General features: G+C 53.9%; 1 protein-coding gene across 1 annotated transcript in view; it reads right to left on the minus strand.

The window, feature by feature from the left end:
* Positions 1 to 498: 498 nt before the first annotated feature.
* The window catches only part of SMOC1 (SPARC related modular calcium binding 1), a 145,158-nt gene continuing 134,549 nt past the window's right edge, over positions 499 to 11,107 (minus strand). The window contains exons 11-12 of the mRNA XM_007454435.1: positions 5,663 to 5,907; positions 499 to 545 (exon numbers count right to left, since the gene is read on the minus strand). Coding sequence (XP_007454497.1) covers positions 529 to 545; positions 5,663 to 5,907 — 262 coding nt within the window. The 3' untranslated portion in view covers positions 499 to 528. The remainder of the gene's footprint in view (positions 546 to 5,662; positions 5,908 to 11,107) is intronic.

Raw genomic sequence — 11,107 nt, forward strand, 5'->3', positions numbered from 1 at the left:
GTCTGCGCTCTAACCACAGGGGTCGGTCTCCAAACAGAATCCAAGTGGGCTGGGGATGGAGTTCTGGGTTCCAGAAAGCTGGGCCGTGGGTCCAGAGCCCTCACAACCCAGAGCAGGAAAAGGGAGGGGAATAAACAGACAGCAGTGCCAATGGCTGTACAAAAGAACTATACAATTTACATATATATTTATATACAGTATATAAATCTCTTTCTTCTGAGTCCCAACAAGACCCTCACCCCCTCAGAACCCTAAAAGTTGTCAGTAGCAGATCCAAAACCTTAACAATAAAAGAGAACGAACGGTCTTTCTTCCCTTTCCTTTTCCCACCGTGGTTATTAGATATTGGTGTTTAAAAATGAAACCAAAAGGAAACACACAAGTAAGAGTTATTAAAAGTGCAAACACGGTGGGCACCACTCATGTTACATGGGATGTGGCTGGGCTGTGGGCAGCGTCCAAGGTCAGGTGTCTGGTGATCCATCCTGCCTCCCTGGTCTCTCCACCTGCCCTTTGGTTTTCTGCTCCTTAGATGAGGCGTCCTACTGAAGGGAGGTATAAGTGAGAAGTTAAGGTTGGGTTTACGCGCAATCCAGCTACACATGTCAATTTCCTCACCGGAGCAGGCTTTTCTACCTGCTGTTAAATACGGGGCTGGGTGGGACACAGGTAACCTGGATTTGCAGATAGGCCCATGTTTTACCAGCCCATCTTTGCCACCATGAGGCATCACAATGGCAACAAAATGAGGCTGCCATTCCAGAGAACTAGGTTTTGCCCAGTAAACACAGTTGGGGGGCGTGCACCCTGTACAAACCATCCTACTCCCAGATGCCAGCCTTTCAACCTGGGGCTGGGGCGGAAGTGGTAGGTGCTCGTTTATAGGTGGGAATGGTAGGATCCTTGTAGCACTAACTAATCTTTCTCTTGTGTCCTCAGCAAACAAATTGAACATGGGAGTCCAAGTAACTTGGCCAATCCCAACACTCCGCTGCACTACCGAAGCTGCATCAGGGGGCCCACAGAAAGGACCCCAGAAAGAAGGCAACTTACTGAATGGGTTTTTGCCTGATCATTTTCCCTGGGGGAAGATGCCAAGACTACCACCTGCCAAAACAGGAACTTAGGATGCTTGAGTGGCCTTGACCCAGAGAACTGGTAGGGCTTCTTGTATACCTGGGCCCCTGGCCCCTCTAGCCCCCAGAATGAAGAGGACACTTGGGGAAGAGCCAGAGATTGTGTGGCCAGCCTTCCTGTTCACCCAGGTAAACCCCTTGTCAGCCAACACCTTTAAACACAGCCCCTCTTCCCTAAGGCCGGGCCCCCTCATTAGCTGAGAGGGGCTTTAGTGCTGATGCACATTTGCATAACCTTCTCGGGTCCTGGCTCTCCCAGTCGCAGAAGGTCAGGTGGAAGGAATCTTAGCCATCATCTGGTCCAGCCCCTACACTTAACAAATCCAGAAACTGATGCTCAGAGCAGTTGAGGAGCTTAACGGAGGTCCAAGGCTTGTTCTGCACCCCATAGGGTGCCGATCGGTTTTGGCGGCTCTGCAGGGCCCAGGTCTCCTAAGGGAGGAGCAGGGAGCTGCGAGGCAGGCACACCACGAGCTGGGCCAGCTCCACGTGGGCCCTGGAGGCTGTGTGATTTTGTGCACAGCCCTTAACCCCTCTGGGTCAGTCTGTGGAGCAGGAATTAGGACCACAGCTGTGCTCCTTCTGCTGCGCCTCTCACAGGGTTGCCTTGAGGATCAACTGAATCCACGGAGAAAGGGCTTGGAGGGGAGCAAAGTGCTGTGGGGATACACGCCCACCCTCAGCTCAACCGCCCCCAAGTGACACTAACATTCCTTAAGACCTGAGAAAAATGACAGGACACAGGGTGGCATGGGGTGAGGGGTAGATACTGGTATATCCAATGTCACGGATGAGAAAACAAACTTGGAAAGATAGAGGGACAAGCCCAGGGCAGGCGGGTGGGAGGTGAGCCAGTTTGCCAGGCCCTGAATCCCATCTTTCATCTGCTCCAGCCAGCAGCTGCTTCTCTCAGCGGTGACAGGAAAGACCTACACGTACATAGGACCTCAAATAGTCCCACCCACCAGGCTGAGACTCAGGAGAGAAAACGTACAGCCAACGGTAACCAGCTCTCACCCTGAAGGCTTACCGCACTAATCCCTTTACCAAAATATCGCTTCATCCTCAGAGCAACTCTATATGGTTCTAATAAAACAATCAAATTATCCCCATTTTATGACGATGAAACTGAGGCTTGGAGATGGTGTAGCTTTTACGTGGTGAAGCAAACTCAGACCTGACTGTCTGCTTCCAGAATCATGCTCTTAACTACCAAGGAAGGCAGGGGAGAGAAAAGGTCCGAGCCTGGAGCAGGTGCCATCCTTGGGCAATTCACCGGGAGAGCTGGCAATTTTTTTCAATGGAAGAACTCGGCTCCAGCCTGCCTGCTTCACAGGGTGGTGACAGTAATCCTAATGATGGTGCTTTATATACTGGGAAGGGCCAGTTAAGAAAGACCAGCCCTCAGAACACTGTGCAGAGAATTCAGCTCCCCAGTGAGGAGTCTGGTTGGTAAAAATGCCTGTGTTCATGGGGCATTTCCCAAAAATTCAGTCCCTCACACCCAAAGCTACATTCACCCCCAAACTCTGTGCCCTCCCCACACCCGACTTCTGCCCCCAACTTGGTGTGCAAGCCCCTTTCAGCCCACCAGAGGGCACTGCACAACACCAAATGACCAACATACGCTCCATTCCCTACATACCATCTACCCGAGTGGCTTTTCTGCTGCTCCGCAGAGGGGAGGGACCCTGCGAAGCTGCCGGCAGCCTGGAGGTGCGTTACCCTACTACTCCTAATTTCTTTTGTGCATTCACCACTAACCACCTACTGAGCTAAGTTCTTCACAGGCACCAGCTTGTTAAACCTTCACACCAAATCTGTGAGGCAGACGCTATCATCTCCATTTTGCAGGTGAGGAAACTGAGGCTCAGAGAGTTTGGGTAGCTTGCTAAAGATTACAGAGCTAGTAAGTGTCAGGGCTGGATGCTTCCTTTGGGTTCTGTGCACCTGGTGCCCCACAAAGCTTCAGAGGACAGCCGGGAGGCCTCCTTGAGCTCGGTGGACCCGAGGTCACCACACTCAGCCTCCCCTTGGCCGCTGTGTGTTGCACGGACCTGAACTACCAGCACAGAAAGGGGGCTGAGGGCAGAGGGGCTACAGAGCTCTGTGATTCCAACCCCACTGAGCCCAGAAGTGCTCCTGGGTGGGCCTGGGGTCTATACTAACACTGGGTAGTCTCTTTCCAATACTGGCCCTCAGCCTGTGCTCTGAGAAATGGGCACAGGTTCCAAATGCCAAAGCGTAATGTCACCGTACAGGACAATCCCTCTCCTATCCCTTCATCATTTGACAAGGATCTAATGCACTGTTACTGGGCGCCGTGCACCGTGCACTCTGCCTGAGGTTAGAAATTGAGAAGGCACACCCACAGCTACAGGGGAGCTGCAGGGGAGAATCAGGAACGTGAACTGCAAACGCAGTGTGATAAGGCTTCCGACAGCGGCAATAATCTTATGAAGGAGGATAGTGATATTGAACTTCCACGGGGTTCCTTCGATGTCTCAGGCACTAGGACAACTGCTTTGACTCACTGTCCCAGTGAATCAGCACAACAGCCCTATGAGGTGGATATTATGATTATTTCCATCTTACCGATGAAAACACTGAAACCCGGGACGGCTGAGTAGTTTGTACTTGGGTGAAAGAACTAGTCTGTGGCTGAGGCAGGGTCCTGGGGACTCAGAGTCGTGGGAACACAGAGAGGCATCCTCATCAGACAGGGGTGCCCAGAGTGATGAGGTCACTCACGCGGGGCCACACGCCCCAGAACAAAGGCCAGAACCCAGTGATGGAGCGGGCAGGTCCCGAGACTGGGTACCTCATGGTAACTCAGCCACTTCCCCAGCTACCTTTTGGGTTTACACTGTCAAACAAGGGTTAGAACGAGGAAAAGCCCTTATGTCTCCTCCAAGGCAATCTCAGCATTTCTCAAGCTTCCATTTCAAATAAGTCAGCACCACCTGAATTGGTATCTTCAGCCCAGACCTTTCACCGGCACTACAGACCCTCTAATTCTTTGGGTGCATCCAACTTGACACGTCCAAGCCATCCTCGTCACCTTCCCTGTCCCCCTGCACCCGCTCGGCTCTTCCTCCCATGTTGCCCATCTCAGTGAATGGACCCACTGTCCAGTTGCCCAAACCAGCCTTCATCCCTCTATGCACTCAGTCACCAAGGCCTGCAGGTCTACCTAGTCACCTCTACCCACTACTCTGCATCTCCTACTGGGGGATGGCCTCCATCACTTCCTGTCTGGACAGCCACAGCCTCCTACTGGGGACTCTGCCTCGCTTATCCCCAGTCCATTTCCCACAATGCACCAGAATAATTTTTAAGCAAAACTGATGCTCTTGTTTCTCTGACTGAATCCCTTCAACAGCTTCCCCACTGCCCTTGTATAGCTGAAACTCTCTCACCTTGCCTCCTACCCCTTCCCCTCCCCTTCCATCTTCGAAGATCTTTCTGCTTGGCCACCTCTTACTCATTGCTCAGGGATTGCTGTAGAGCAGGGGCAGAAAACTTATCTGTAAAGGACTAGCTGCTAAGTATTTTAGCTTTGGTGGTCAGGTACGATATACAATAGTCTCGGTTGTATATTCTTCATTTTTGAAAATTACATCCCTTTAAAAATAGAAAAACCACTCAGCCCACAGTCTGTACAGACACAGGCCGTGGACTAGATTGGGCCCGTGGGCCACGGCTGGCTGACCCCTGGTCTAGACATCACCTCCTTCCCAAAGTTTTCCAAGCCCGTCTGCCCCTGAGCTGACGGGGGTGCCCTGCGTAGGTTCCTACAATACTCTGCACTTGCTCCACTGTGACAGAGATCATTAGGTGCCCACCAGAGTTCACGCTGTCCTCCTCTCCCTGGGTTCCCAGCCTTCCTTACTGTGGGGTGTGGTCTAGTGACTGAGTTCAAGCCAGTGAAATAGGAGAGGTGATGTGTGTCACTTCCAGCACTGGCCCGTCAAGCCCCCATCACAGGCACTGCCCTGGATGCTACATAATAAAGATGGCAGAGTCATTCTCAGCCTGAAGCTCAGTGACTGCACACGAAGCAATCCCCACTCCTATTCCTTCCCCTGCATACACCACACACACATACACACACACTCACTCACACACACTCACACACACTCACACACACACACACTCCTAGGCCCTGGAATCGTGGTGAACTATTATATGGGCAAGATGAACTAATATCCACTGTGTTGAGCTGAGCCATTACATGTGTGGTTCTACTTGTCACTGCAGCCTGGCCTATCCTAATACACCCTCATAGCACTTACCACAGGGTATGTAAATACTTTAGTATCTGTCTCCTCCATAGACTGTGGAAGGATAGGGACCTTATCCATCCATTCCTCCACTATATCAGGCGTCTAGCATGAAGCATAACACACTCCCAGTAAGTAGCTGAATAAACACGCACCTGGGACCTCATCTACTGGGGGAGCCCTTGGCCCCCGGGCCCGGGCGGGGCAAGTCCTCGCGGGCCAGGAGCATAGGCGAGCACTCACCTTCTTTGCTGACACCCAGGCAGCCCTTCAGCTCGGCAAGTGAGATGACCTTGTCCTTGTTCAGGTCACAGTAGTCAGTGAAACGCCGGGCGCATTTCTTGGGCTTGGCTTTCTTCTTCACGTAGCGCTTGAAGGGCTTCATTTCCCTCTTGTTAATGTCGTCGCTGCTGTTGCTGTCCAGCTGGCTGAAATACCAGTGCACCACTCGCTCCTCCAGGGTGTGGCTGGGGTCTGGCTCCGAGAACCTGGGCCACGGGCAGACAGCCCCATCCCCAAGCACACCGCTCAGGATCCCGCAGGAGCCACCAGCCCAGCCTCAGTTCTCCCCCACGTGCTCAGATGCCAGGGCTGCCGGCAGCCAGGCAGAAACAGCTTATCCGAGCCCAAGCCCTCCCGGCCCCAATGAGCCTGCAGCCGAATCAAGCCATCCTTTCCAACTTTGAGCCACAAGACTGGACAGTTCGTTCTTCGGGGGTCCCCAAGTAGGTGAGCCCGCCACCCCCTCCGCCATAGCCAGCAACGTTCTCGTACAAGACGGATGCTCAAGACATACTGGCTGGACGTAATTCACCTGAGAAACCACAGGGATCCAAACTGTCCTCCTCCGAGCCTAGTGTTGCTGCCACACAAGCTGCCCGTTACACATGAACCTGGCATCCAAACGAACATGACTATGGGAAAGGGCGCCCAGAGCCTGCACCACCCACCCAGTGCCAGTCCAGGTCCTGGGAGGGCTTCCAAAGCAGGAGGCAGAGCCCCTGGCTTCAAACTGCTGTCTTGGCGAAACAGAGCCCAAAAAGTGAAACCGAGCAGCAACAGGTCAGTGTGAAGTTCCCGTGGGCGTCCCTGTCAGGTATCAAGTGCGGTAAGAATTGAGGAAAGAAGGCAATTGAGATGGACGCAAACAGAGGTTCTACAGCTGGCAAGTCCAGACCTACTAAGCGTGAGTCTGTCCACATAGAGGTTTTAAGACAGGAGGCCCAGGGTGGACCCAGGAAGCCACATGTTAACTAGAACCCCCAGGAGATTCTGCTAAGAAGCACTGGGCTAGAGTAACCAAGAAAGCTTCCCGGTGTCGAGATGCACAGCGGTGACCGCATCTAACACAGCCCACGTATGCGTGGTGACCGTAACGTGACAAGAGCAATGCCTACACACGTAATGTACACAAGGCCCACCCATCAGTTTCATTTACTCACGCCTCATCTTTTCCCAGAAAGGATTCAGGGTGCTAGCTGAAACTTTTGAAGCCAATGATACGTCTCTTCTAGAGGGGGTGACTAGGGTCTCTGGCCAGGAGAACAGAGTCACACGAGTCCCATGGTTCCTGCTGCCAGGGCTTGGCACGGAGTGAATGTGGTCCAGGCCCTTTTGTTTAAAGCCCTGGGTAACTTTCCCTTGGTTGGGGGACTAAGGCTGAGGTTGGGAGGTCCACACATTCAAATACTTAGTGTGCAGGGCACTGGGACAGACTACGTGACAACCATGGGTGAGAAGCATGGGCAGAGGGGCTCGCTGTCACACAGGGATCCTACACCAGGGATTCAGCGCCTGCCAGCACACTCTGAAGCTGTACCTGGCAAGAAAAATATTCAAGGCACTTCCCAGTGCCTTGGGGTTCTTCTCTAGCGTTTGCCGAGTTTTCCGGGAGGGAGGGGACCATCCCTGACACCTCCGCTATGAATGAGCCAGCAAACACCCTCCGCTACCCCATCCCCCAAGTGGCCTCACCATTTAGGGAAAAAGATGTTTCATTACCAAAAAAAAAGCCAGGCATCCCTGTTGAATGACCACTCCTAATTAAGTGGATTGCAGTCTTGGGCAGGTCCCCCTGGGCACCCTGGACCAATTCCAAGAAAGCACAATTAGTGGATCTGCCAGCAGGACCTCATCTTGGCAGGTCTGGCGCAGGGAGCACCTGGGGAAGGTTTGAGGGACCGTCTGCTTCTGGCCCTTGGGGAGTCTGCTAGGTCTGTCATAGAAACCAGGCTTGGAAGGGCTTTCAAACAGGCATGGCTCAGACTGTTGTCTCTGCCAGTACGTGGTACTTTGGTGGTTTTAAGCTTCCTCTATTTTCACTGCAACATTCACTCTCGAGCCTGCAGGGTATAGCAGGCGGGCCCCAGAAAATTCTCTATCAGGATGCTCGTGGAGCAGCAAGGGAGGGTGGCCAGCTCCCCCGCAGGGCACCCCGCCTGCCCTCGCCTTCCCCTACACGCGAGGGAGGACGCAGCTGCGGGAGGGACCCAGGGGAGATGCTCCAGCTATTCCCACCCAGGCTTTCTAAGGCGGCCAGGGGAGGGCCTTCCCCCTCGGCCCCTCCCGTGAGGGGGCCACGAGAATCCCCCGCGAAGGCAGCTCTTCCTTTAACCTTTAGGCTCAGCATAGCGTAATGTCTACCTAGAGGCTGGAATAATAAAGCCTCACTTGCTGAGACGGGAAGGGATGAGGTCATCCCGCCTAGACGCCCAGCCAGGCGTCCAACACGCTCGCTGCCTCCAACACGTGTTCCTGGGCTCCCGCCTGCCGGCCCAGTTCTCAGCGACTCTGTTGCTGGAGCTCCCCGCACCTTCCTTAGGGCTAGGCTGCAGCAAGAAGCAGCTCTTCTCCTGCGCTACAACCTCTAAGAGCTTCCTCTTATGCCAGAGAGTGACTGTCATCTGGGGGCTGCTCCGTTTTCCCTCCCTTCCCTGCCTCCTTGTCTGGAGAACCGTGTTCCTGCCGTCCTCACTCCCAGCAGGAGCTCCCCAGCCCAGAGCGCCCACGTCTTCTGCCTGCTACCCCCCGTATGTCCCCCGTACCCCGCAGCCGAGGACACGTCCCAGGAGACGTCCCCCGAGGACCCTGCGAGCAGCAGCCTGCCCTGTGGGCCTGAGGCGCCTGCCTCGCCCCGCCCCCATCCCCAGCTGGTGTAAGGCACTCTGCTTCTGAAATCCTTTGACTTCCAGAATCCCATGCTGCCCCCTCCCCAAACATCAGAGCCTAGCTAGGCAGCGCTAGGGTCCTACTTTGGAAGCCAAGGCTTTGTCTAGGCCAAGCGCCAAGTACATTTAAGGCAAGAATTTCTTAGCAAGGGTGCGGGGCGGGGTGGGGGTGGGATCATGGACCCTCAGAAAACGTAAACAAAGCCCTGGTCCCTCTCTCTAAAATGCACATGCACCCAGAACTCTGCAGATTTTAGGGGTTTAATGGACTCCCTAAACCTCATCCAAGGTCACGGACTCAAGTTAAGAACCCTCGTCTAGAGGGAAGGAGACTCCAGCCATGACCCCAGAAGAATAAGTCTGAACCTTCTGGAGGAAGATCGGGTGAGACAAAAGACAGTAACTGGGAGGGGGTTGGGGGTAGTTTTCATGCTTCCAACAAAGCATACTAGAAAAAAGAAAACTACTGAAGGCATCTGCCTCAAAACGCTGAAAATGAGGTTTCTGGCTTCACAGCGGCCTCAAGTCCCCAAACTACCGTGCTCCATGCAAGAACTGGTTAAGCCTGACATCTCTCAGGAGTCCTGATTTAGCCAAACCAGCGGTGGGCACGTGTGAAAGAACACACGAGAAGCCTCTGTTAACTAAGGAGAAGCTAAGGCTTTCCCAGGGGAGTGTTGGATGGGGTGGGGCAAGAGGGCCTCCCTGAGTCTCCAGGAACCTCTCAAGCAGTCTGTGCTGGAGTCCTTTCCATCACAGCTGGACTCCTCACAATTTACCCCTGACCTCAAAGCCACAGCCCACTGAGCCCTCCAGCTCTTACAGCTTTCTAGGAGTATCCTTCAAAAACACTGGCAACTTGCACTCCCAGTTCTAGGGTTACACTGGCATCAGACTCCCGGCCTCTCTCTCACACATGCGCACAGAATTGGGATCAGAACCGCTGGAATTCAAAGCTGCTCATCAGGCCAGGGCTGGGGACCCTACGTTAGAGAGTGTGATGCCCAGGTCCTTGCTATGGGCCTCCCTACAGGTACAATTCCACTTCCATTAAAAGGGCTTATTGGGTGTGTATAGGATCCAAGTTTCCTCGGATATGGTGTGGAGAGACACGGTGCAATGTTGGCGTCAGCCCCGCCTCTGGGCTGTTTTGGTGGCCGTCCTGTTGCCTCCCGTCTCCAGGGATGAGGAAAACCACTAGAGCCAGGTCCCTCCCTGGACTGGCTGGGCCCCACCGAGTCTTCTCCCAAATTAAGAGGCGGCAGGTGCCACCCTTCCCCTGCAGCCCTCTCAGTGTCGCTTCTGCAGCTTCAGCCCGCCGGGCCTTGGCTGCAACGAACAGCTGGAGAGTCAGCCCCTTCTACCACAAGGAAACTGGCGCTGGCCACGATCTTGGGCCCAATTCCGCTGTCCCAAGCAGTTTTAAACAAGGTGAGGTGGGATGGCCCGGAGGCACGGGCCAAGCCAAGCAAGCCAGCTGAGCCCCATCTGGAGCCGGGTCCAGGCCCCACCAGCTGTGCGGGTGGGTAGAGTTGGGAAATGCCAAGTCAGCCGCATTCCAGCCTCCTCCTTGCAAGAACATCAACAAGTCACCGCACTGGGCAGGAAGGAGGAAGCCTCAAGACCCACGGTCTCTTCTTGCAGGGCCACGGGTGGGGCAGCGAGGCTCACACGGCCCAGCCCAGCTCCTCTCAACGTTGACTTTTTCTAGGGTGGAGTGGAGAAAGGAGAGGGTTCCCCTGCTCTAGAAGGCTCTGCCAGCTAGGATCTCAGAACTCTCCCTTTGGGACTGATAAATGCTGATGGGAAGAGGCTGATTTAGCCAGTGGGGTGAGGGGACGGGGGCAGAACTCTGCCTTCTGGAGCGGGAAGGGCCAAGAGCATAATTCAGGGCTTCCCTGGTGGCGCAGTGGTTGAGAGTCCGCCTGCCGATGCAGGGGACGCGGGTTTATTCCTGTCTTCTCCCTTGTGTGCTATTGTACCTACAACTCCAGGCTGAAAGGAAACACCTTCCAGAAATTGGCAGTTCTCAGAAGAGAGGAGATCAGGTCGACTTGGACAGCCAAAAAAACCATCTTCGTGGTAAAATACTGCACTTTACTTCTAACTAAAAAAAAAAAAAAAGAGCATAATTCAATGATCTAGCAGCCCTTCACTGAGAACAGCCCTCATCTAATGATACCTGCAGGCCACCCCCTCCCAGGCACTAGCCACAAATGTTTCCATGGATACCCCATTCTACTTTGCCTATTTTTAGATTTGGGCAGCACTGCTTTCCCCCTAAATCAGGCTAGAAGACCAGAAAAGGAAGTAGATATCTCCCTCTTCCACTCCCTACATCTAGCAAGCCTTCAAATCCTATTGATTTCATGACTAAAGCTCCAGTAAATCATCCCGTCCGCCACAGCTTTAGTCCACATTCTCACCACCTTTCCCTCTGGTGTGGGCTGTAACCTTCCTGCCCCATTTAGCTCCCCTCCCCCCGTCTGGCTTCCACAGGAATGCCCATCTAGTCACATGC

Source organism: Lipotes vexillifer, unplaced genomic scaffold (assembly GCF_000442215.2).
Source record: "Lipotes vexillifer unplaced genomic scaffold, Lipotes_vexillifer_v1.1 scaffold197, whole genome shotgun sequence".
NCBI classification, from domain to species: Eukaryota; Metazoa; Chordata; class Mammalia; order Artiodactyla; family Lipotidae; genus Lipotes; species Lipotes vexillifer.